This window comes from Desmodus rotundus, chromosome 12 (assembly GCF_022682495.2).
Source record: "Desmodus rotundus isolate HL8 chromosome 12, HLdesRot8A.1, whole genome shotgun sequence".
NCBI classification, from domain to species: domain Eukaryota; kingdom Metazoa; phylum Chordata; class Mammalia; order Chiroptera; family Phyllostomidae; genus Desmodus; species Desmodus rotundus.
The window spans coordinates 81,871,793-81,898,691 of NC_071398.1; the positions used below are offsets into that span (position 1 = coordinate 81,871,793).

Consider the following 26,899-nt stretch of genomic DNA (forward strand, 5'->3'; position numbering starts at 1 on the left):
CTAAGACTCGAGGTGGCCAGCTTCCCTGTGAGCATCCCCAGTCTCCCCTCAGAGAGGGGAGTAGTTGGTAGACTTATCCCCAGGGGCAGCGTCCTGGTGGGTACCTGTGTTCCCTGAGATGGTCCCAGCTCTTCCCTGGCTGGGCCCTCCCTACTACACCACTGAACATTCCAGTCAGATCTGATGGAGACACAGACCGCTCTGGCAGTCAGACACACCCAGCTCGGTCACAGCCACAGAAAAAATGTGTTTCACCATCAGTTTAATTACAGTATTTACACACCATTTTTTATTCAGAAAAAAAAAAAATCCACCCGATCTTCCTATCTCTGGAAATTGCTATTTCCAACCGTCATTGAAATCAGGATCCCTGTTTACCCCTCTGGAAAAAAAAACAAAAATGAGGACCTGGGTCACCTACAGAAGAGGTGGCTTGCGGTGAGGGTCCTTTGGAAGACCAGAGTCTGGGTTCAGGAAGCTGAATGTGTAAAGGGCAGGGTTACCTGCCTCTCCCCAAGGTGGAGAGAACCCCTCTATGGTGCAGTGCAGGGCCCCAGGAATGGCCTTGGGGGTGGCGGGATGTGCAGTGGCAAAGGGTAGAAGGCAAAGGATGACACCTCCAGCAGGGAGGCCGCCTGTGGCCAGATGCAGGGAGGACCTCCTTCCTGGATATTGCCCAGCCTTGTCCCACCCAGCTGAGTCACAATTCGGTATCAGCCACCATGTGTTGTCTCGCTGAATGGCCGTTTCTGGATGTGGCCTGGCCGGTCCCGTTCTCCTGAGCCCCTCGGTTGACACTGGCCTTTCCCTGAGCCTCAGGGGAGGCCCCAGGGCCTGAGCTATAGCCCTGGCCTCCACCGTTCTCCGTGTAATAAGGGTCTTCGCCCTAGACGGTGCATAAATAAAGGAGCATTATCTGGTAAGCAGGGGAGTGAGACACTGGTGGGGGAAGAAAGGGAGGAGGGGGGATGTAGCTGCATGTGCAGACAGACTCCTTCTTTCCGAAGAGCAGTCAGGGTTCCAGCTCCTAGAGGAGAAAGGACAGAGGAGAGGAACCACACCATGCCACCGCAGCTGAACAGCCAGCTCCCATCAGAAACCAGGCAGTCCCAGGGCGTATAACCTCCCCAGGCCAGAGACCATGAGTCAAGCCCCAGCCTTGGCCTTCCTCATCCAGAACCCTTCAAACATTGGTTTTCCCTCCACATGCCCCCTTGTGAGCCAAGTGGTGCCCATGGCCATTTCATGTTCGCAAATAAGTGGCTGCTTTAGCAGCCTGTTCTGGTTGTCCCCAGATGAACTATCCCAGTGCAAATAATAACCCTATGACATGCACTATCCGTTACCACAGTGAGGTGGGCCAGGACACAACGTGGGCAAAGTAGGCTGACAGTTGTGAGTACACGAAACACAGAGTTTATTTTTGTATTATTATGTATTAATTACTGTATTATTTTCCATACAAACAACTGTAAGCCTACTTTTGCCCCACCCTGTATATTGCTTTGACTCATCCAAGGACATGGTACGTGCACACATGCATATCTCTACATAAAGGCACAGAAGGGCCTTTTCCAGGATTTCTCCCCGCCCCCCCCCCCCAGCCCAACATAACAACATTCCTGGACCTCCCCAGAAAACCACTCTCTTCCTCATTTCCTTTGGCCTGGGCCCCAGAACTAACCAGCCTTTCTCCTGTGGGGCTCCAACTGCGGCGGTTCATCAGGAAATAGCCTGTGGTACCCAAGACAGCCAGCAGGATCCCCGAGGTGACCAGAGCAATCAGGGTCTTACGGGAATGACTCTGGTGGCTCCCAACACTTTGTTCAGTGAAGCCTTGGATCCCCCGCTTGAAGAGGAGACACAGAAAAGACAACCTAGTCACTTGTAGAATGTGGGTTCTAGAAAGGAGTCCAACCCACACCAGACCTCTGTGTGTGACCAAACAATGACAAAACACAAGAAGACATTGACCTCAGGGATTTTCTAAAACAGGATTTAGGACTGACATCTCTTAATTAAGTTGCACTATAAAATGTGGGTTCAAGCATAGAAAGGTAAAGATTGTTGGAGAAGGGTGGAGAAGAAGGAAGGGCAGATCTGGAGAAGGTCATTATTTTCTCCCCTACTCCAGTAAGTGCCCCTGACTCCTCATCTTAGAGAACTTACCTTTCTCAGGTCAGACTGGTGATTTTTCAGAAGTTGGAGCTTGCTGAAAAGTTCTAGAATTAGAAACAGGGGGTGCTGAATCTAGAAGCTGAACAAGCTCATCCTGCTCTATCCTCCTAAGCTGTTTCAGAAGATGCTCCTATGGCCAACTGGTTCATCTCAGGAGGGCCTCTCTTAAAGTCAGCCCAGCCCGGCTCCCCAGCACCTGCACTCTCTGAGCTAAGATGCCTGATTTCCACCCAGCATCCTCTAGCCTCAGCCCTACTCCCTTCCTAGCCCCCAGACAGACTTGCCCCTTACCTGTTCTGTTGGCCAAGACCAGCAGCAGGCAGTGAGGCCTCACCTCTGACTGTGCAAGGAGCAAGGAGCATACCCTGGCCCCAGCCTCAGCCTGATCCTTCCCACACAGGACTTGGATTAGTTCCTCTCCATTTTCCTTCTTGAAGTCCTCCTAGGAAGAGAGAGAAAAATGATAAGCAAGAAATAAAAAAAAATGACAAGCAAGAGATGCACCCAGAGTCTCAACAATGATTCCGGTTAAATCCTCCACAAGAAGGGTTCTTTTTCTAAAATTCCAGCTGGAAAAAAAAAAATACTGTGAACTATTTGTATGCAGGCACACAATAAGAAAAAACACTTAAAAGTTTCTCAGTACCAAAACATATATCCATGAGTGTCTTAGCTGTAAGATGCCAGAGAACAAATTTATGAAATACTATACCATCTTATCTAAGGATTGTCCATGCCCCCATATACTATTCAAGTTAAATTCAAAAGAGATTAGCAATAACAAAAAAGTATTACTCGTGCAATGCCGAGGAGAAAATGCTTTGTTTCTAGGTTACAGCAGTCCCAAATGTTAGGAGAAAAGCAAAGAGGTGAGGAGTGGAGACCAAATTCTTGACTGTAGACTTCACAGATCCTGGGTCCCTTCCCTCTTACTTTCCAAGGGGTCTCACAAAGATCATGGCTCAAACAGATACGGTCTTTTTTCATAGTCTTCCATCCCCTTTTCCCATTAAAAGCATAGAACCCATGCTTTTGGGGTCATAGATCTTCCTCCAGGTTGCTGACTGGCCTATACTGTACCTACTGCGTCCTGCTTGGGAACTCAGTCTCAGAAGACAAACTCTAGTAACTCTTCAACACTGAGTTCCAGGAAAGGGCACTGGCTGTGCCCTTCCAACACCCTGTTCTTGAACCTTGCAGGATTTATTCCAGCAGCCTCCAATCAGAGCGGCCTCCCCTGCACAGGCAAGGAACAGAAACCAAGACTCTCCCCTCTGTCCGGATGGCAGATGGTTGAGGAGGAAATGCCTGAACAGCTCTGACAACTTTCCCGTGGGGGGGGGAGGGAAACTGCGGGGGCATGTGAGGGCCATCAGAACTGAGCCTACGTGGAGGAGAAAGCTTCCTGTTTGCAGGCAGGACTACTTCTGTGGCAAGGCCAGAGGGCCCTCCCAGCTTGGAAAGCCGCCTGGGTATTTTCCTACCGCTGTGGCCCAAGGCAGGAAAACCCAGACTCCTTTGCTCTCGCACACAGCAAGGTCAAGATTGGCCTCAGGCCCCAGGTTTCTTCCATCAGCTGGAATTGTAGGGAGCTGAGTGAAACTCACTGGGCTTGGATGAGGCCAGGAGAGCAGGGCTAGCTAACCTCCGTGTCACGGAGAGGTGAGTCCAGCGGTAGCCTTGGAAGGCCGCCAGGCGCTGAGGTCTTAGAGAAATGAATTCTCAGGCCACTGCTGCTTCACCCCTCAGGAAATGCATTAATTCTGCAGGTGTCCCTTGTTAAGTCCTTGGATACAGGCTCTGCTTCTGGAAAAATCTGGCTTTTTAAAACAGCATTTGCCATGGGTATCTGGACTCTATACTGGATACAATCAGCACCCTCCCTCCTCTCTAGGCCTGTTTCCCTTCGGAGACCTGTACACGGCTTTCGCCTGAGCACTAGCCCTCCCTGGCACATGCCTTCTCAGTGAAAAGGAGGGAAGTCCTGCCTGGATGACTGGGCTTCTGACACATCTCTGATTGGAATGTGTCTCCTTCGTGAGAGGGGCACAGGAGCAGGGCTCCTATATACCAAAGCAAGCCGAACAAAATGGCACCTTCTTCAATCCACTGAGTCCTAAGAAGCTGCACCTCAATCAGAGTCAGCTGTTCTGCCGTTTAGCAAGCCCTGAGTATAAGACACGGTGTGAAAACCTCTGCGTGTGTCTCATGTTGTGTGTGTGTGTGGGGTGGGGGCATGAATTCTACATGTCCAAGCTCTCAGTTTGTGTGCATGGCAATGGAAGTAAACAAAGTTTACCATGTCTCAGGTACTGTTTTAAGTGTTTTACACATGTTGATTAATTTACACCTCACATAACCCTATGAATGGGTACTCTCATCCTCCCCATTTTATAGATGAAGAAACTGAGGCATAAAGAGACCAAGAGGTCACAGAGCTAGTTTACCAAGGAAAGGTACAACTAAGATGCTATGACATTGCCCTGACCAGGGTGGCTTGGTGGGTTGGGCGTCGTCCCGCAAAGCGAAAGGTCACCAATTCAATTTCTGGTCAGGGCACATGCCTGGGTTGTGGGTTTGGTCCCCCGTCGGGGCACATATGGGAGGCAACCAATCGATGTTTCTCTCCCTTTATTTCTCCCTCCCTCCCCCTCTCTCTAAAACCAAAACAAGATGCTTGACATTCAAAGGAGGGTGAGCACACAGCTGGTTTGGTGTTATCAGAAGCATCTCAATATAGGCTTTGAAGAAAGTGTACAGAAGAAACTGGTAGGGAGAGGCCTTTGATTGGAGGCACCACCATGAGGAAGCTCAGGGGCATGAGAGCCTGCGACTGTCACAACACAGCAGCAGGGAGAACACTGCCTTCTCCCTTGGATTCCCATCCCTCAAGAATCCACTCAAATCCCACCTCTTCCATGAAGCTGGGCCTGCCCCCTCCCCGCCCCTTCAGAATGGGCACCAGCCTTTGCTCTGCTCTTCACTAGATCCCTTGCATGTCATGCAGCCGGTCTGAGTGTCAGGGTCCTTAAAACCCTTAAAACACTGAAGACTGAGCTGTTGAGGTGAGTAAGGAGGTGTTGTGTGAAGAGTGCCCAACAAGGAGTTTGAAACTCCATGGGCACTGGAAAAATGGCACTAAAATAGTAATTATTATTACTAGTAATAATAGCAATCAATACCTTACATCCTATAGCATCTAGAATCCACATGTTGATGTTCCATCCTACTCTGCCTTACTGTTATTGCCATTCCTCTCTGACTAGACTGTAAGACTCCCTAATGTTGAGAGCAGGTGCCTATTACATAATTTGGAACCCAGACTCAACTAAGCATAGCACCAAATAAACAAAAGAGCTCAGTGCATTGTTGTTCAACCTAACATCCCAACTGGTTTGGCCTTCACATGGAGTCCCTCCGCTCCTTGCTTAGTTCTTGGACTAAATTCAAGGGAATAACAGCAGCCAGCCTCCCACTCTGGATTCCAGCAGCATCAGTGAATTGTGTTTGGGCCTGGGGAGGAGCAGGTGGGTCCTGAACAAAGCACAATGCTTCTCCGGATGCTTGAAATAAACATCCTCCCCCAAGAGAGGCCGTGGGCAGACATCACGGGAGAGTGGGCAGGAGGAAGCCACAGAGTTGCTGTTTTGCTCATGAGAATCAGGTTTGCGAGCCCCTAACTCTACCTCCTCACACAAGTTACTTTGTAAAAATAATAACCGCAATAATAAAACCATCCAACCTTTCCAGAGTAGCACCCTCAAACTTTGCAGACTCTCAACATGTTGAAGAAGTATGTTAAACATCAAAATGGGGAGAGAAGGACAAGTATTTTTCTAAATGATCTTTAAGATATTTCCCAATGCTGAATCTCTCAAACTCACTTTCTCTCTCTCTTCCCTCCCCTTTCTAAATAACTTTATCTCCTTTAGTGTGAGTTTGACAACATAGGTAAACCTCTGTGTTCAAATAGGTTCTAACCTAATTAAAGGACCTGCTAAAAGTCCCATAACAAGTGGGCAGTGGATCAAGGGTGAGAAGTTAGGCTGTCCCCAGATTTTAGGCTCTTTCCAAGACACACGCTGTCTTCATCAGTCCTAGGTCTGTAAGTTATTTTTTCTGCGTGAAAACTGACCTTTAGTGCTTGGGCATAGGGCAGGGAAGGTGTGGGCTGGGGGCTATGATGTGGAGGCTGGAGGCAGTCTGCCTCAGATGAAGTCAGTGTGACAGAAGAAGGGTGATCTGAGCTGGCCAAACAAATAAAAACCTCTGCAGACAAACAGAGGTGACTCTAAAGAAAGGTAGTTCTAAAAACCATATTGGTGGGTAAAGGACTTAAATGGACATTTCTCCAATAAGGTATACAAATGGCCAATAAACACATAAAAAGAAGTTCAACATCTTTAATCATTAAGAAATGCCAACCCAAACTGCAATCAAATACCACTTCATGCCCATTAGGATGGCTACTATCAAAAAAACCCCAACAAAAACCAAAACCAGAAAATAACAAGGGTGTGAAGAAATTGGAACCCTTTTGCACTGTTGATGGGAATGTAAAATGGTGCAGCTATTATAGAAAATATAAATTCTACTTAAAGATAGAATTATCATATGACCCAGCAATTCCACTGCTGGGTATATAACCAAAAGAAATGAAATCAGGGCATTGAAGATGGATTTGTGAACTCATGTTCACAACAGCATTACTCAAGATATAGCCAAAATGTGGAAGCAACCCAAGTGTCCATCAGCGGGTGAATGGATAAACAAAATGTAGTATATGCACGCAATGGAAAATTACTCAGTCTTAAAAAGGAAGGAAATTCTTACACATGTTACAACATGGATGACACTTGAGGGCACTATGCTAATTGATATAAGCCAGTCATAAAAAGATACATACTGTATGATTCCACACATGTGACATGCCTAGAGTAATAAAATTCATAGCGATAGAAAATTGAATAGTGGTTGCCAGGGGCTAGGAGGAGGGGAACGTGGGGAATTGTTTAATGGGTGTAGAGTTTTAGTTCTCGAAGATGAAAAGAGTTCTGAAGACTGGCTTCTCAACAATGTGAATCTACTTAACACGGCTGAACTATGCATTTAAAAATGGTTGAGTATTTTACTGTATGTATTTGTATTTGGTATATGTATTTTACTGCCATTAAAATTTTTTTTCAGTGGATTCCTTTGGACAAATGGGCATGCCATAAGAGACTAAAGTAATCGCACATTTTGGAAACAATTTGAGAAACCACAGCCACAGAAACTTAATTAACCTGATGTTGCAGCAGAGAAAATGAAAGTCAGACTTGGAGTGACATGTACTGCCGTGAGGGTTCTGAGATGGGGTACCAGGTGCCTGAGAAGACTGTGGAATTGCCCCACCTCTCCCTGGATGATATAGGTGATGTCTGCCTAGGGATGAAGGATGGGGAGCAAGTGAAGAGCGGCTGGGATACAAATGCCTACAGAACGCACGTACAGAAGACAGGTCTGAAGGGTCCACATAGCGAGAGCTAACATGTTGGATACTCAGTGTACCAGTGCAGAATGAGTGTCTGGTTAGCTGAGAATAATGCATGAGTATTTCTTTTCTGGGAATATAGTTGCAGGCTGACATTCCATAAGTACTTGGGACATGATGTTAGGGGAATCCAAACCCTCATGCTTCTCATTAGGCTGTGAGGAGGGCCTAAGTTTCCCACGGTTAGAACAAGTACCTTAACGCCTTCTGACACCAAAAGCACAAATGCAACCTAAGGAAAATTAACACTGCACCACTCAGCCTTTGGAGCAGACCAATCAGCAGACAATTATGTAGGACTCAAGAAAAGGGAACCTGGGACACAAACAAGAGCTGTGGCCAAAAAGTCTGGAACGAGGATGGCTGACTGAGGAAGAATGACCTTGCGGAGACATAGGAGGCACTGCTGCTTGGGGTCTGGGGAAGAGGGGACCTCAAGAAGAAAAGGGGATCAGTAGTGGTGGAACGACCAAGGAAACAATAGCATTAGACAGGTGCTACCAGAGTTGATTCATTGCAGGCAGAGCAGAAGCCTTCTTTATGATGTTAGGGGAGCTGTTCTCCTTCTACATTGACACTCCCAATGTAGATCTCCTGTTCTCCCCTGAGTCTCAGAGGAGAGTGCAGACCTACTCAGCTACGCCACAGGACAGATTAGACAGTAAAGACCACGGGGTGAAAGAGGCCAATAGCAACGTAAGAGGAGTTACTTCTGGAGTAGCAATAAGTTTCTGGCACTTGTCTTGTGTGATGACCCTGGCTAAATGTGAACTTGAAGAGCAATGGCCAGACACCTAGAAGGCTATGCAACTAGCTCTAAATCTTTGATACAAAGAATGAGCATTCTGGCAGAGACCCATGTAATACACAGGAAAATAAGTGCTCAACCAAGACGGCAGGGAAAAGAGAGAGAGAGATTTTTTTCCCCTTAGCTATAATTAGCAAAGTGTTTGGCATTTGAAAAAAAGTGAGTAGGGTTGAAAGTCAGCATCAGAAACACATGAAATATTACTTGTGCATTTTATATTCACATCTAAGTCAATTATTTTGCAAATTGCACTTATTTGTTCCATTGTGTGAACCTATGTCTTCACAACTTCTTTTGTTTTTAAAAGTCCTAAGTTAAATAATTCTCTTAGGTATAATTTTAAAAGATCTGTGAGTCAGAGTCCCTCAGCCGGTAATCACAGGTAGATATCAGTAGTCAGAACGGACAAAATAAGTAACTTAGTGCCCTCTACGGAAGAGTTTTTCCTAGCCCTTTTCCAGTCTACGTATGTCACTCATCACGTATATGGCTCCCTTAAGCAAATTCTCAGCTTGTAAGAAAATGTTTTTTTGTGAGTAAATACCATTCTTATTGCCATTCCATCCTCCATCCAGAGCCTTATTACTGTCAGGAAACTGGATTTACTGAAACAAAGCAAGGAAGTCTGCCATCATCATTAAAAGTTAACACTGTGCTGGATGGTCTTCCCAATGCAATAAGACATGAAACTGAAACAAGCGGCATAACTACTAAAAAGGAGAGAGAAACAACATCTTGTGGAAGATAACATAATAACTTAAAAACAGAAAAGAATCAGCTAAAAAGCTCCTGGAATTAATAAGCAAGTAAAACAAAATGACCAACCTCAAGATAAATATTCAAAACTTTGTTAGGTTTTTAATATACCAGCAATAATCAATTAGAATACATGATGAAAAGTATATATTAGAAATAACCTTAAGAAATTTATAAAACTGATAAAAGATGTTTTTTTTAACTAAAAAATCAAGATGCTGAACAATCCAAGAGAAGACCAGAAAAAAATGAAGGAATTTTAGACTGGTTCTAATTAAAATTTTAATGTTTTTTTATCTTGACAAGATGTTCCTAAAGTTTTTCTAAAAGAATAGATAAAAAATACTTTTCACTTTTTATAGTGTAATGAGCAAAGACCTGCCTGGCTAGATATTAAAAGTATTATAATGTAAAAGTACAATAATTTTTAAAAATTTAAAATAGGCTTAGTATTTTGGGTTTCTTTGGACACACTCCCAGAAATGGAATCGCTGGGTCATAAGGTGATCCATTTTTAATTTTTTGAGGTATCTCCATACTGCTTTCCACAGTGGCTGCACCAATGTGCAGTCCCACCAACAGTGCAAAAGTGTTCCATTTAAGCACCCCTATGGTCATAGCAGCATTATCTACAATCGCCAAAATGTGCAAGCAGCCCAAGTGTCCATCGGTAGATGAGTGGATAAAACAACCATGGGACACTGACACAATGGAATACTGCTGGGCAGTAAAAAAGAAGAAAATTTTACCCTTTGCGACAACACAGATGGACATGGAGAACATTATGCTGAGTGAAATACGCCAGTGGGAGAAAGACAAATACCATGTGATTTCACTCCTGTGTGGAATCTAATGAACACACTGAACTAACAAGCAAATTGGAGACAGACTCATCTCAAGGGAGCAGCCTGACAGCTGTGAGGGACATGGCTGGGGGGTGGCGGGATGGAGCAAAAAGCAGAAAGGGCTCGTGGACATGCGCAACGGTCTGGTGATTGTGGGGGAGGGGCACATAAGGGGGGGATAAATGGTAATGGAAAAAAATACAATAAAAGACAAATTAAAAAACAAAATTTTTACAAATTTTTAAAATAGGCAAAAAAAAAGACTAACTGAACAAATAAAATATGTCAAGAATATGTCCTGTGAAATATCAGAATAAGACGAGCTAAAGGAAGCATTCTGTCAACAAAGAAAGAAATAACGTTAGGAAAATGGTTATATGGAAAATAGAACATTACAGAAAAAGAAATTCTACAAGGACTAAAGTTATATGTAAATAAATATAACAAAGGAATTAATATTTTAGGTGACTTTTATATTTCATGAAGGACTTTCCTAACATAAAAACAAACTGAAATATGACTATTTATATTAAATGTATTTACAGAAGAGATTAAAAAGTGACTACTAAATTTAAATAAAATTGTCTTTGCCTTCTTTGTCCACCAGATGGGGCCTCTGACTCCCTAAACCCAAAGGTGGGTTTTTGAGTAGCCTGACCCTAAGCTCCCCCAACACCCCACCAAAATCTTATAGTCAGAAATGGCTTAAGGAGGCTGCAAAGGGGATTGTGGGGGGAGAGGGACGGGGAAGGAATGGGAGGGGGGCGCGGGGAGCTCGACTTACACAGCTGGAGGTCTCATTTAGTTCCAGGCAGATAGCTTGGGTCAGTTTCACTTCTTTGACTCCAGAACATTTGATTTCTCCCTTGTATTAAAACACAAGCAAAATAAATAAGCCAGCATTTCTGGCTCTCATATGTTCCCCACCTCTTTTCCAGTTTGATTTCTGTGACGTTCTTTCTCAAGAGATTTTAGAGAGAAGGAAAATTTTTAATTTGTTAGGGGGCTAGCGCTTTATAATAGTCATACTCTCTTCCTCCACCTTACCTCCTATCCCCAGTAGATAATTAAAACCTTTGTTGCTAGCCTGGGCTTGCAGGCAAGTAGGTATTTGCAAACTTGATAAACATTGGCTTGGGTGGTGCAGAGATGGGAGAGGACAGGATCTTATCCCATTGGGGCTGCTTTTCCTCCAGTGTATTATTTACTTGCAGTACTGCCACCAATATAGGCAAACAGATTATGGGATGGCTGGGAAGATCCAGGTGACCTTCATTTTCCTCCTGGCCCCTAGGACTCTACAAATTCCTTTTCTGGCTCCTTTAAAAAACTGAAACCAGGCAGGCCCCTAAATGCTTGCCCCGAGGTTCCACAGAAGCGCACTATCCCTGTTCTACTCAGTTCCTCTCTGCCTCTAGATGCCTGGCATAACCACCAGACCCTCTCCCACAGAGGAAATGGTATTTGTCCTCAATATTTTGGGAAAAACAGCCCCATTAAATGGAAGATGTTGTCCAAATATGGCCAAAGGGGAATGGTACCCTGATCAGAGCCCAGATCAGGCGGTACTAAAAAAAAAATCCCTGGATCTCAGAGAATTCCCTTTATCCTGTACTCCTTAGAAATGCAATTTCCATGGCATAGGTCAGCCTCGCCACCTTATTCCATCCCCCCGTTCCCCTTTCTGCCCCTTCCAGTAATATTTAAGCTGCATGTTTTTCGTGCTAATTCTTAACTACTCAAACCTCATTAATTGGGATGAGGACAGGTTAAGGGAGCAGAGAGCTTGTATACATATGAAGTGAAGGGGCAATCTGCTATTTTTGGCCTAATTCACCCACCTTGATGGTACGTGGGGTAGGAGAAAATGATGTATAAGGTTTAGTGGGAAATGTCACAGGACTGGTGCTACTGTATAGGGAGTCTGAAATATTTCCAGGTGACATGCTGGGCTCCAAGGTCATTGCTGAAGTGGAAAGGTTGGCTGGGGTGGAAGACACTGTGATGACTGAAGAGGTCTGTGTCTGGAGAGAGGAGTTTGTGGTTCCAAGAATGGGGGTGGTCCCAGAGGTAGATGTGAAGTTGACTGTAGTCTCTGGAAAAGACCCAAACACCAGTGTGCATTTGGGCACATTTGCATAAACACACATGCACACACATCTCAGTTTACTGTCTTGAGTGAAGACTTTATAGATAATGACATAGGCATGGACTTCAACCCAGAAAAGGGATTTGGGGGATTTAAGAGTTACTTCATGTCCTAACCCTTACCAAACTCATTTCAAGCCAGCTGTTGGAGCCATAGCCTTCATCTAGAATGTACTAGAGCTGCCCTTAGGATTCTGAAACTTAACGGGATATTAGTCCACTCTAGAGAAGTCAAAGACCCCCAATTTGAATCTGTACATACCTTCATTTAGAAGAGGTCAGAGGTCTAGGGAGTTCTCATCTAATCCTTATTTTATCATTCAGCTGAACTCATTACTGATCAGGATCAGCTGCCGAGGCCCTGGCCTGAGAAAACTGTCTCTGTAGGAAGAATTCTCTAGAACTTACTTCAAGGAATCCTAAACACAATGCCCAAGCCATTATTACAAGGGACTCTTACGTTTCCGTCTACGGGGGCAGGCAGGGGCAGGAAGGGTGGTCTGCGAATGTCCTAATGCTTTACCCAGGCACCAGCAGCATCCTTTGAGGGCCCAAGACAAACGCTTTTTACCTGAGATGGCTTCTGTGGTCCCACCACTGTCCTGGGAGACAGTGTACAAGGCGGTACTTTCAAAAGTACTTGGTGTTATGGTTTCCTGGTTGGACACATTTGTAGAAACGACTGACAATATTTTTGAAGTAGGTGACGCTGTGGAAATAGTTGTCGAGTTATCTGTGTTTGTGAATCCAGAGGCTGTGGGGAAACAAGGAGGAGAAGTCAGAATCTAAATTGTCCTGGAGCCTTATGACATCACCTGATTCAATTTCTTGACTTCCAGTAGAATCCATCTAGAAGATCTTGTGCTCACTTTGGCAGCACATATACAAAAACTGGAATGACAGAGATCAATCAGCATGGCCCCTGCACAAGGATGACACGCAAATCTGTGAAGCTTCAGAACATCTCCTGCCTCCCCTGGGAAGGCGACAGCAACAAGAACATCCTCCTGGACAGGCAACTAACTTCCCACTATTAGATTCTCCGTAAGGAAATAGGTAAGGAAAAGCTTGTATGCACCAAGTGTCTGGGGTGGTATTATCTAAAGGAGGATTATCTACAGGAGGGAGAAGTTGCAAATGACTAAATGAATTACAGTAGGATAAACGGCATATGCACCTAAGATGCCATAATCATTACAAATAAAAAATTATGGGAAAACTATAGCAGCATGAGTATGCGAGCCTTTGTTCACAACATGTTAAGTAAAATATTAAAATACCAAATTATACCTGGAACAATATTGCAAAGGTCTAAAATGTACCTCTTTCCCCTTTTTAATGTGTCCTCCCTTTTTGTCACTCTCCATCCACCATGTTAATTCTCGGAATAATCATTAGGTCCACACCATTCCGTATCCAATCCCCTTAAAAATCTTCCCTTCTTCCTAGGTTTTCCCATTCCCAAACTCCCCTCATTCTTTCCTCATTCTTTCCTGCCTGGCCTTCAAATCTGATCTGCTTTCCTCTGGCTGAAGAACTGCAGCAAGCAACCCCAAGGTTTCTTTCAGAAAGCTCTGCCCTAGAAATCCTGCTGATGAACTAGAGAACGTCAGGCCTGCTTTCTCCACAGATGTATTAGGAGGAGAAAGAGCTAAATGTTGGCTCTGCCAGTAACTCTGCAATTGTGTTGCGTGCGTGTGTCTGTTTATGAGTATCTAAAGTATGGGGTCTTCCTTATATAGGTTCTTGGGAGAGACAATGAGATAAATGTTAAAGTGCTATAATACAGTGTTCCTGGATCTAGTTGCTCTTGGCAGATCTTCACAAAGGTCCTTGACCTTCCATGTTTCCTGGGGTACCCAGCGGTGCCATCCTTAGACCCAGGGAGGAACAGCTTCCTGCCTGGACCCTGATCCTTAGAGCCTACACTCTGTTCCTCCTCCTGCCCGCCCTTCCCCAAAACATGAGGAGTCCATGGAGCCAACAGGGAGGTATCCTTTCTTCCAGCTCATATGCTGGGGACCAGAAGGCCGGGAACGTGTTGCTCACTTGAGGTCCTTCATGTGCCTTTTCCCCCAGCCCATCCTTCCGAGGGTGAACTGTAGTTCCAGAGCGTGCACCTCCAAGGCCCAAGGGCAGCCAAGGGGTGTCTCTCTGCAGGGAGAGGGGTTAGAGCATAAGCATGTAGGTGGGGTATACCTTATGTGCATGCAGGATCCCTTATGGTGTGGGCCAGAGTCATGGTTAAGAAGAAGGAAAGAGGGTGTGGGTGGGGGCCAAGGGCTATCTCTTCCTGCTCAGCCATATTGTGGAACTGAATTCCAGGGCTGTGAGAGTCTCCAATTCAAACCTGGCCTTTCAGGTGTCTGTGAAGATATGATTTTCAAGGTCTGAGAATAGAAGATATTTTATCTATCAGTTAATTGGCCTGCTTTATAATTTTGAAGTACTCAGACATACAGTATGTGGGCCTCCACTGTTCTCTTGGCTTGAACCCTATAAATGCTAGAGGTGGACTTGATATCCAGAGCTCACACCCAGCAGTACCAGCCTCAAGAAAAAGCACTTGAGGATCCCTAAGGCTTGTCTCTAAGTTTTTCTGACTGAGAGCAAGGTGTTTCTTTTTCACAGGTTTCCAGGTAAAAAGCAATGTAAAATGACACCTACCCTTTCCCTCAGCAACAAGAGGGGAGTGAGTCTTCAGTTTCAAAGCAGTTAACCTGGGCCAAGAATGTCTCCCCTAGGTGGTAACAAGTCTCACTATCCCATACATGCCCCCCAACCTGCTGCAAAATTGACATTAAGGGTGAGGCAACAATTGGTGTTAATATTATGTGGCAGGTGAGCAGGAGGACAAGTAATATTGCTGTCTCCATGTTAGACATGAGAACCTGGATCCCCAGGGTTTGGGCAGAGAGGGAAAGCCATAGTTCATGCAGGGCGAGGGGCGATAGGGCCACAGAGGTTTAGCTGACTCTTAATTAAGTACAGGGTCAGGGAGGCTAAACTGCTAAGGACCAGTATGCACCCTCCACACTCTGGAGACAAAAGGAGGCACTCTTGTCTGCCTTAGGCAGGGGGTGAGTGTAACAAAATAAAGTAGATGGGGAAGTACATTCTGTCTTCTGCCCTTAAATTGGGTCCTGTCAACAATCTGGCCCGAAGGTTTGGATTCCCTGTAGGGGCAGGTGGTAGGAACCGAACTGAAGGGTCATCCCCTCAAGGTACCATTCCAAGGCACCCCTGGAACTCCCTCTTGACATCACTCTTCCTGCCCACCCTTTCCTCTTCTTTCCCTTAATACATCAATTCCTGGGAATCCCATCTGGCCCAGCCTGGCCCAGCCCTTTTCTCTTCCCAAAGGAAGCGGGGCCTGGCTGACGTGATGTCATGCTTTTGAACCCCCTCCCCCAGGGCCTCCTTCACCCAGACAACGAGTTTTGAACTTTTCCAGATGTGGAGAGAGACCTGCTGCTAGTTCTGAGGACAGAGGTGCCTGTGCCAGATAAAGTGAAGCAACCCTGGGCCCAGGCCAGGTACCAACCCACTAGGGTCGGGCTCCCAGCTGCAGCAGCCTCCTCCCACCCACCGTTCAGCCAAGCACTGAGGAACTTGTAGCAGGATCCATCTGCAAATGACAAGGGGACCCCAACCTCAGATCCATGTCCTTGGGGAAGCTTCTGAGACTAAAGACACTGGACAGAGGGGGAGGGCAGAAAGGCAAGGTTGAGTGTGGGCATGTATAAGCTGGTGTAGGGATAGAAGACACTACGGCAGGGCCCTGGGAGACAGTCCTGGTCTATCTGCTACAAAATCAGTGAGGGAGTCTCTTGGTTTCACAACCTCTAGGGCCTCCTTTAAAGAGTTCATTCCCATGGAGAGACTGGGATCTTGAAGAAATGACCTTTATATGAATTAAGATGGGCTACAGACGTCTTTTTAATACCACTTCCCACACATATCCATGGCATTAAACGTTCAAACCTGACCTTTCTTCTTCTGAACTTCTGATCCCCTACTCTGCAGGGCAGGAATAGCAGCCCCCAGTCAGATTCTAAAACATGACTGATGAAACCTGCACTCCATTCCACTCTAGACCGAAGGCACAGCCCTCACGCTAAACGCAGCAGACCACATGATAGTACAACTTAAAACAGAAGGAAAGGCTCTCTTCTCTTGTTTTCCTTTCATTCCATCTTTATTGACTGTGTCTCCCTAAGAACCCAATTTAACCCTAGGTACCTGATTTGATCTCAGCTCCTGAACTTGGAGCAAGGGGAGAAGACAAGGTCTCAGGAAGTTAGCAAAATGAGGATCCTGAGAAGCCAAAACAGATGCCACACAATTTATGTGGTAAAATTCTTCCATTTAACTTGCAGATACTTACACAGAGTTACAATTATTCTTGTTTTACACATAGTGCTATCAAGCTTGGTTATCTGATATACTAGCTGAAGCTAAAAATTAGAAAGAGTCTCTTAGACAAACAATAAGGAAAAGCAGCAGCTAAAAACGAAGGAACAGAAATAAATGAAAAACATACATGAGTATCAAAACCCACACAAGTCTGGAATCATTTGTGGTAGGAGTAAACAAATATGCACACCTCAATAAGTATTCCAATGTCACAATGACCAAATTATTTGCATGATACATCTGAGTCACAAAGGTTAAAGTCCTCTCTTTTTTTGGTATACTTAAGGAAGCAGTGTCTCATTAAATACATTCTTATAAGATTTCTACCTACAACTAGCATATTGAAGATACTGTTACTCTTTTAGGTGGGGGTCGGGGGAGGCTACAAATCCTCAGCAATTCAGAAAGGTCTACTACCTAAATAACTCCATTTCCGTACTTTCAGAGACTGGGTTTTCCTGTAGTTGGTCTTGCTTTTCATAGACCCTTAATTTTATTTTTTTACTGGTGTTGTTTTCTGATCTCCTAGCCAGTCAGCCCCACTCTGCCTATCCGTTTTAATTCTAGCCCTCGGCCTGAGAGGAGTTTCTTGGAGGAGTTCCTGGGTGTTTTAGCCTGTAGAGATGCAGTATAGGAAGAAGAAACATTTCGGCCTCTCTGGGACCCCCAGCCTGTGCTGACAAGATGGCAGAGCCTGGAAACAAGAGCTCAGGCTCTGCTAGTTAGCCATGAGGGAGGGAAGGGCTCCTTCCCTACCACGCTCTAGCAGCGTGGCCTTGGGGGTCCTCTTCCACTGTTTAAACCTCACCTGTAAAACAGTGATAACGATAGTCCCTACTTCCTAGTTGTTTTGAGGAATAAAAAAGATAAGGGGTGTAAAGCAGTTTGTCTGGTAAACACTCAAGAAACAGTGGTTATCTGCAGTGCCGGCCCCTTTCCGTCTGCTTCCCCAAGACCTTAACACACGTCCCTGCATCACTTATCTAGCACAAATCATGTATGCTGTTTCCTGCACACAGAGCTTGTCACTTCAGTTCCATTATACATTTCTTCAGTGCCAGAACCATCTCTTCTACTCATTTGTTTTACTCAGGGAGCTTAGCACAGTCCTCTGAGTTCGGAATAAACACGTGGAATGAGTGGCGACTGCATCAGGCCTATTCACAACAACCACGTTGAGGTAGAGGGGTCTCATTCGATGCTATATGTTGAGAGGAAATTTATTAAATTAGGGAGTGTCCATAAGAAGATAACCAGAATTAGGAGAGTTCCAGAAACCAAGTCATATGTTTGAGAGCCTAGTGCTATTTCATCTAGATCAGGGGTTGGCAGCTGCAGGTGGTGAACCAAATCCCACCTGCGGGCTGTTTATTGTAGGGCCAGTGAACTAAAAGTGCTTTTATTTGTCGAGAGTGTTGCAACATAAAATAAAGTAGGATATGCATCAGAGACCACCATGCCTTGGGAGTCTAAAATATTTACTATCTGGCTCTTTACGATAAAAGTTTTCTGACCTCTGATCTAGAAAAGAAGAATTTGGGAAGGGAGAATAAATAACTTGTTCAAGGTACATTGCACTTGTTTATTCATTCTTATTTTTTCATAAGTACCAGTGATATGCAAAGGACCATGGTCAGTGCTGTGGGAAGCACAAACTAAGAGAAGATTCCTTCCTACTATTAGGTGTGGGTGTCATTAGAATTTAAATATATCCCTGTCCTCAACCTGGCCAGGTGTCTCAGTTGGTTGGAATGCTAGCTGGTACACCAAATGTTGGGGTTTGATTCCTGGTCAGGGCACATCCCTACGTTGTGGGTTCAATCCCTGGTTAGGGTACCTACAGGAGATAACCGATTAATGTTTCTCCCTCACATAGATGCTTCTCCTTCTCTCTCTCTCTCTCTCTAAAATCAATAAACATATCCTAGGGTGAGGATTATATAAATGAATAAATTCCTGTCCTCAAGGAATTTATAATCTAGTGCTTTGACTAGAAAGTTCCTTAAGGTTTGCCATGAAGAAAGAGAAGAACAATTCTGTGAATTAATAGAAACAATAGAATTAGAATTAATGACTAGAAGTTATAGGAAGACTAATTTTACTGCAGAACAAAAAAAAAGCTAAAAACAATGGGGTTAGTTTTTAAAAAATGGAATGAACTACTCTGGGAGACAGTGAGCTGCCATCTTTCCTGGGAGCATCCAGGAAGCATCTTTGTTGTGGGTCTCAGGGAGTTTGGACCTGGTAGAATTAGAACAAAGAACTAGGCTGATGTCTTCCTGTGTGTCAGAGGTTAAGCTGAAGCATGAGTGTAAACCAACTTTCTGTGCCCTGAATGTGCTCAATGTGCTTAGATTTCCCTTTACTAGTCAAATGGTGTATCTTGGACCCCACTCACTTACTACGGAACCCCAATATCCTGAGTTTTCTCTGGGGCCTGCATTTCTCCCAGGCACCTCTTCTTCTCTTTTTCTGGTTGCCCCTGACTCCTGGATGGAGCTCTGGGCCTCCCCGTCCTCAGGCCGCAGCAGTTCGTGGTTTTCCTTGTGAGCTAGCCAAGCACCCATTCTTTTATCCTCCCAGAGGACTGCTAGTGCAGGGCTCGTATGTGCTTACCGAAGGTTTGAGAGCCTGGAGGCAGACCGCAGGCACAGCCCAGAAGAGAAGATGACATAATTTTTGAAATTCTAGACACGACTGTGTTTAACACCCATGCCATAAGGACTTTCTCCTAGCCAGGTCTTTTCCACCTTCCACTCACCACTGTCCCTCTGCCGTTCCAGGAACCTCCCTTCCTCTCTCTATCTTCTCAGGGTCTGGAGTCCTTCAGCCTTTGGCCTCTTGGGCCCATCAAAGACAAAGTTCCACTTTGATCATGCTCAGCAATTCAACCTCTTGTTGAATGGTACATCCAAAGTTTGTTCAGGGGTCTAGGTGTTGTCATCCAAAGACTATTTAAGGAATTTTCTCAAACATTGGGACTGGCCACCTAGACATGCTGCTCCCCTGGGAGGCATCAGTTATAGGTTCTTCAGGGTTCCCCCACCCCAAATCAACAAAGAGAAGACTTTCTAATTAAGCCAGAGAACTTTTCCTTTATTTACACCTGAAGGGGAGTGGTTCATTCCCAGGTGGGCTCTGGCTGTAGGTCCTAGGATGCATCCCTACTTGTCCGTCTCTCCTCCTCCCAAGATGCACGCATCCTTCTCTTCAGCAAAGTTGGGGCCCTTGGGACTAAAAGTCATAGATATGTGTTTTTATTTCTTTGCTGAGGAGGGAAGAAAATGTTCTCATTAGAGAAGTCAAAGCCCAGAAAAATATGGAAATTATGGCCTGGCGACTCTGAGCATTTTCTTCCGGAAGGTGGTGTTTTTGTTCTGTTTCCATACCTTCACATTTTCAGTTCTCCACACTCGGGCCATTTAGTTAGATCAAGCAAAGTCAATGAGAGAGGGAGGCCCAGGCACCCTGAGGGTGGAGCTTGGTCACCATCCAGCCCTGAAAGTCAGCCCAGGCTTGTCTGCCCAGGGTCTAAAGGAAATCAGGCAGTGAGACCATAAGGAGTGGAATTTGTTCCTCCCTTTTATTTGCTTTTGTAAGACTGAGCAGGAGTTTATCTGCTGCAGTTTGGCACTCTTTGCCCTGAGTGTTTGAAGACAAAGACTCAGGGGATGAAGATGAGGACAAGTGAATGAGGCTCCCGGGAGGTGGAGCCAAACGGATAAGAAAAAGACGCCCTGTGGCTCGTTTTGTCAGTCAAAGGGGAATGCTGCTGAATACTTGCATTTGCAAAGGTTGTGCCAACAGGGTTGGCCCTATAAGCCAGAGGACTGGGGGCCTCTGAGTTAGTCAGAGGTCCCCAAGGCTGATCCTCCTCAGTCGCCATGTGGCAGAGATTCAAAGGGTGGAGTCCTCTCTCCTCTGGAAAATATCTGATAAAATTCTTTTTCCTTTTCTTTTTTCCCCTCTTACATGTAGCCCCAGACAGGATATGGGTGTGGGGTCTGCATGCACAGCAGGACCAAAAGGAAGAAGAGGAATGTGAAGGGGTGGGATTGGGGGGTGTCATTGGGGAGATCAGAAGAACAGGCCATGGAGGGCTTGGAGGAAACAGTGAGTATGACAAATGAGGTTCCTTAATGACCTCAAAGTCTCCTCTTCCCAGCTGATGGCCTCTCATTGCCACCCTGATTCTGGTCACCACCCAGAGCCACCCCATTGCCAACTAAAAAAGTCTACTTTTGGTTGGCTGCTATGCCCCTCCCCATGCCAACTTCTCACAGGGACAGAAAAAAGAACTTCCTAGAACAAAGCTCTGTGTCGGGATAAGTGACGAGAAAACCACAGAACCCCTTTCTGCCCCAAATTTCACAGTAATAACAGCACAGAATTTCTGCAATGTCCCTTTGTTAACATTTCAAGGCACAGTCACTCATTTCATTTACTCTACGATATATCCCAGGACAGAAAAAGACTGCTGGTATTGAAAAAACACACACCCTAGAAAGTTCTCAAGGAAGGCATAGAGCTGACAAACTGGACTACCAGTCTGGCAAGATTGAGAATAGGGACCCATCCCTTCCTCACCCCCACAAGTTGAGATACTGAAATTCTCAACATATCAACCTGAGGTTGTGAAGAGGTTAAGTTGCTCCCCCCACCCCACTGCTGCAGGGAGGCTGAGACCAGCCAGCTGAGGAAATAAGGAAAGGGTGGGCCTTGCTGGGCCCAGGACCAGGTCACCATCCCAAGCTGTGTAGTCAAAGCAGAGAGAAGCATCTGATTGACATCAGAGCCTCTGATCAACTCACCCCTCATATGAGGGTGCAATCTAGCACCCAAGGGAGTTCCCCTTTCTAGGGCTTCCACACCTCAGTGACAGCTTTTTCCCTGTCCCAAAGGGCAAGTCTGGAGCTGCCAAAGAGGTCAAGCCAGAGCCCAACTTAGAGCTTCCCCCAGCTGGGAGTGAGTTGTTCTCCAACTGGGTGGACCCAAAGAGGGACAGCAGAGGAGGGTGAGAGCAAAGAGGCCTAGCTGGCTGGCTCGGACTACTCTGTGGGTCCATGCTGGGTGGCCTTCAGTAAGAGAAGGGAATTGGGAACCCTAGAGGGCTGGAAGCAAAATCTTGAGCAAAAGAGAGAACAACTTACAATGTTTAAAACCTTCTATGTGCAATGAAATGTGTTCAAGAATTTTGTTCCTAAATGAAAGCAATAAGGAATAAATATTTATTGAGTGCCTTTTTTTTTCGTAAACCAAAGTGAGAGCAAGAACTTAAGAAGTTAAGATCATTGTGGATGAGGAGGAGCACCCACTCGTCTTCTGACCTGTCCACTACTTCTAGAACTTGGAAGGGGCAGGGAAAGAAAGCCCCAAAGCTAACAGTCTTGAGTTGGTGCCAGGTAGAGGAGTTGTGGTGGGAGAGGGAGGCAGCCCAGAGAACAAACTCCATCCACCACCACCTTCTCTCCAGTGCAAGGGGTGTGGGTGTCGGAAGAGCGAGTAGTGACTTGGCTTTGTGATCCTAAATGCAAGGATTTTTGCACGGATTGCTCTCCATTCCAAACTCCCCTGGTCACCCAACTCAGCCTACTTGTTGGGCCTCGTCCCTGTTTGGCTTTGCTCCCTTTCCTTCAATGTCCATTTCTGGCTTGGTGGTCTGTGGACTCCTGGCCCCCTTCCCCACGACGCTCCGGTTTTCTGAATCAACCACCAGCCACAAAACTTTGCTGCTTCTCTCCTCCCCTCTCCAACTTTGCACTCCGTTCCTTAGGTAACACGAAGAGACACTGGCACCTTCAAAGCAATTTATATTAGAGACGACTCCAGCGAGTCGCACTGTCCGACTCCGGAACGCCTAGGGCTAGCGGCGGGTTAACACCTGGGCTAGTTCACACTACCCGCGTTGTCGCCTTCTCTGGCCCTCCCCCCGCCGCCGATTCACAGGTGAGGGGCCGAGCCGTTCACACGGCCCTTGTCCCACCAAAGCCTGGAGCTGCCATGGGCGAGGGGGCGTGAGTTGAGACAGAGGTCCCTTTCCTCGGTGTAGCTGGCTGAACTCGCTCGGCCTCCGGACGACCGGCGACCCTCCCGGCCCAGCCCGGCGGGCCGCGCGCGCGCGCAGCGGGTACTCACGCAGCAGACTCAGCAGGCAGAGCGCAGTCCAGCCCCGCGGCATCCCGCGCTCCGCGCGCGCGCTCCTGCGGCCCAGCATCCTTCCCGCGCCGCTCCAGAGAGATGCACAGAGCCCAAGACACTGTTCGCTCGGTCGGGGACCCGCTGCTCCCGCCCCTCCGCCAGGGATCGGGGTGGGCGATTCTTGCTTTTCCCCTCCCCTCCCTCTTTAGTCCTGGCAAGGCCGGCCCCTCTCCTTGGCTGCCACTAACGTGAGCTTCCCTGCTTAGTCCCAAAGGCGGAGGACGTTGGGAGGGAGGCTAGGGTTGCCGCCTTCGAGGCCAAAAAAGGTGGAGGTTTGTGGGGGCCCCAGATGCCTTGTTCAACTTTATGTAGAGGCCCCATCTTACTTTTTCAAACGCAACATCCACTTAACTTTTAACCCCTTTGTGTCAGCCTTGCGGGTGGCCAGCACAAGGTCCATTTATATAAATATTTTTTCTTTATTTTAAAATTTTAAGCTGAGAACAGTCTTGCAGAAGGAATCTGCTGTGAGGACATGAGTTTACAAGTGTGAACATTTCGCTAATTAGATAAAACATAGCGCGAGTCCAGTCTGATGTATTTGATGATAGTCACCTGGAGACTGCGCTGTATGATAATGAAGCATAATGAGTGAGAAGGACACAAAAATGATTGTAATTATGCATTTTTCCCATCCACATTATCCTTGTCAATTTTTCTCCCCAATTTTTCCTGCAAGGTCTATTTGTGCTCTTTCGAAGGGTTTTTCCTGAGACCACCCCTATGTTCCCACATGGTTACATTCTAATTGTCACCGTCATCATGAAAACAAAGGACTCCCTTAGTACCTAGATGCTTTTCTCCAGGCATCCTCTGCCGAGCCCTGGATCACAGACTCTAGGGGCTTCACCCTGCTCTCCCATCAGAAATAGGACTTTCCCTGACTCCCTCCTCTACTACCTGGTTGATCCTGGAGCTCTCTATTCCTCACTAGTGGTTCAAGGCGTTGGTAAACTGAGCTGCAGAAACTGAGCTGAGCCTTATCACAGATTGATCTGGGGAGGTAGAGACTGGAGGAGAGAGGAGCCAGGAGGAGCCAGGAGGAGCTAGGAGGAGCTGGGAGGAGCAGATGACGCCAGCAGGGAGGGGACAAGATAAGGCGAAGTCTGGGAGAAATGTGCTGAGATCCTGAGTGGAATCACAAAATTATAAACACCCATTCACTCTCTTTCATGATGTCTGTACCACATAGCCCAAAGGGGAAGGAAGGAAGCCAGACCAGCACCCCCTGATCCTTTCTGATTTACTTCTCTGCAGACCCCTTCACATTATGAAAGTAGGTTTACTTTTATGGTCCTCCCCTGACTTACTTGGTTTGCATAGGAGAAGGGTGTCCAGGTCCAAAAACAACCCCCCAAACTCCCTATTCTGCTCTTGTTCCTCAACTTCCCTTTAGATAGGAAACAAAGACACAATTTTACACAATAAAACCACAGGCTTAAGATGCAAATTTGATAAAACACAATGGTATGGTATGAATCTGTTTCAAAGTGCAAATGGTGATTCCAATTTGACCACGTTGTGATCTCAGGGGCCTGCAGCTGGGGGCAGAAAGAGCTGCAAAATACATTTTAAAATCAGGCCTTTGTCCTTGGGACTCCCAGTTTAGCTCCCCACCCCCTCAAACACATACACACACACTCAACTCACCACCAGGAGCTGGGTCTGCTTTGCACTGAAAATCAGTTCAAAGTTCGGTCCACTTGGCTCTTCCTTCATTCTCTGTGATTTTTTTCTGGGCACTTCAAATGCCATTTGTCTCCCCTAGCTGGACCATGGGAAGCAGGAAAGGACTTGTCTCTAGCTCCCAAATTTCTTAACTAGCTTTGGGAGCAGAGGACAGAGAGAATGATCCAACTGAGCAGAGCTTCTCAAAGCATGGCATTCACAGAATCAAGGGGATGGTCTGGGAATCTTCACTTTTAGTAGAGGTGCTCCATGATTCTAATGCATACTAAAGTTTCAGAAGCCCTGGCATGGAAAGAAGACATGCTAGGTACAAAGTGGAGGTCAGACGTCAGGGAGGGAAAATAGGAGTGGGGGGATGGGAGGCTTACAGGTCTCTTCCTTTAAGAACTAGAGCTATTATTCTCTGGCCTGCAGTGCTATGGCACCAGAACTATGACATTGGGTGATAACTGGCTGGCTACACTGCCTATTTTCTAGAGTCCCTCAGACTCATCACTCCAAGCACACACAACCTATCTCCAACTGAGGCAGGATAGTAAGAAGTCAGGAAAATTCCTTTGCAAGTAAAGTGGGGAAACTGAGACAGACAGCTGATTCAAACTGGCTTTATCTGGCACCCTGACTCATCTGCCTCTTTCTTCCCTGCATGACCACTCCTTTAAGCATTAAGCACTCAGGACGGTGAGGTTCTGATCAGCATCGAAGAGTCCTAGGAAAAAAGCTTCAGGTCGGTTGACCACGGAGACAGAGTTTTGGGCAAGCTAGAGATAATATCTAGGCCTTGGTTGTGTTTCAGCTCTAGGCCCAGAAAAACAGCAAAATCAGATGAAATGAGGGCATGGCTATCTATCATCAGGGCCAGATGCAATGACCAATGACGCCCTACCTTAGTGCTGAACAATCAGCAGAGACCACTACCCTGAACAGATACACCTGGAAAGCTAATGAATATTCTATTGAGATCCTCCCCTAAAATTTCTGCCTTTAGAAAACAGGTAAAAACTCTTAAGACATAGGACCCATTGCACGGTCTCTCTCTAGAGCAGTCCCACACCTTTCTTCCTCAGGTGTATATCTTTGCTTTCTTTCTCCTAAACTCTTAGGGTCCCCCCCTTTTTTTTTTGCCTCTATAGCTTGTTTCCTGAGTCCATGCAGCCCATCTGGCTCACTTCTTCTGCCTCTGTGACTTTCTCTCTAAAAGGCCAAGACAGCTCTCTGAGCAGCCTGCTCAAATCTTCTCTTCAAGTGTACTTTCGTTTTGCATGCTAAAGAAACTTCCTCTTGCACTAGAGTTCTTGGCTCTGAATTCTTTCTTTGCCAAACTCAGTAACTAAGAACCGACATCACCGGTAATACAACCACCCACGAACTCAGCTTTTGGCCACTGGATGTAAGTCCACCATGGGACCCCAGCCTCATGTTTCCTCATGGGCCATATAGTGTTCAATTAGCAAGTCTCTTCAAAGCTCTAGCCATTCTTGGCTGATCCTCAAAGCCTCTGCTTTCCTACTTCATTACATAAGCTGTTGCCAGAATACGATGTTAACGACGCTGCACGTAGTGGAGGGTGCAATAGAAATACATAGAGTGAGGGGCTCTGTCAGGCTCTTTATAGATCTACAGGTCACGACCACCCTTACCATTGAACACCCCCCCCACCCCAGCCCCAAAATACACACACATCATATGGATCAATTTAAAATAGATCCTCATCCCATGTTAAATGCAACTTCTTTCATGTAAAAAATAGTAAGTGAAATTATTTAAAAATTCTTTGAGTTTTAAAATATATTCTTCATTTTGTTCCTGTAATTCAAACTTTATTACCTTTATACACAACCGTTAAAGAGTTGAGTTGCAGTTTACAAGTTGGCCAAGTTTACCGTTTGTAAGCATTTCATAAAACTTTTGTTCATTTTGAATTTTCAAGTTTATATTTTGGAACCAAAATTTTTTTCCCATGGTGTAAACTTGTTTTGTGTCTTTGAAAGCTCTCAGGGTTTGGACCCCAGTTTGGCAGAGAGGGGTCTTTGGCGGCAGAGATGCTCAGATGCTAGAGAGAGGCAAGGAGAACTTGAAGTTAGAAGTGAGTCCCTTCTTTCCTCTTCCTGCCTTCCGGTGTCTCTCTAGTGCCTCCTCTTGCCAGAACTTAACCAGAAACCAGCTAAAAAGGGACTCTGGGAAATGTGGCATGTGGGTTCCCAGCCCCAGTGTCCTGTGGGAAGTTAGCTCCAGGCAGTGGTAGCCTCTACATACACTACAAGCAAGCTGTAGAGACCACAGACCAAGAAGGCTCAGACCAAACCATACTGATGAAGTCACAAAAGT

The 26,899-nt window shown here is 46.0% G+C and overlaps 1 protein-coding gene and 1 non-coding gene across 3 annotated transcripts; one reads left to right on the forward strand and one right to left on the reverse strand.

Moving 5' to 3' along the window:
* Positions 1–261: 261 nt before the first annotated feature.
* On the reverse strand, positions 262–23,127 carry CD34 (CD34 molecule). 2 transcript variants are annotated; one of them, XM_053915950.2, is made up of 8 exons: positions 22,820–23,113; positions 12,840–13,022; positions 11,962–12,215; positions 10,905–10,985; positions 2,470–2,620; positions 2,170–2,222; positions 1,685–1,849; positions 262–886 (listed from the first exon to the last, which is right to left on the reverse strand). In XM_053915950.2, exons 1-8 carry the CDS (start codon positions 22,896–22,898, stop codon positions 701–703), a joined length of 1,152 nt encoding a protein of 383 aa, XP_053771925.1. In that variant the 5' UTR covers positions 22,899–23,113; the 3' UTR covers positions 262–700. The 2 variants fall into 2 exon arrangements, with proteins under 2 accessions (XP_053771925.1, XP_053771926.1); XM_053915951.2 differs by lacking the exon at positions 262–886 and adding an exon at positions 893–1,027 and having other exon boundaries at positions 22,820–23,127.
* LOC112299126 (U6 spliceosomal RNA) lies at positions 13,130–13,235 on the forward strand. Its single transcript, XR_002974217.1, has one exon. It is a non-coding gene; the product is annotated as a U6 spliceosomal RNA (small nuclear RNA).
* Positions 23,128–26,899: the final 3,772 nt, after the last annotated feature.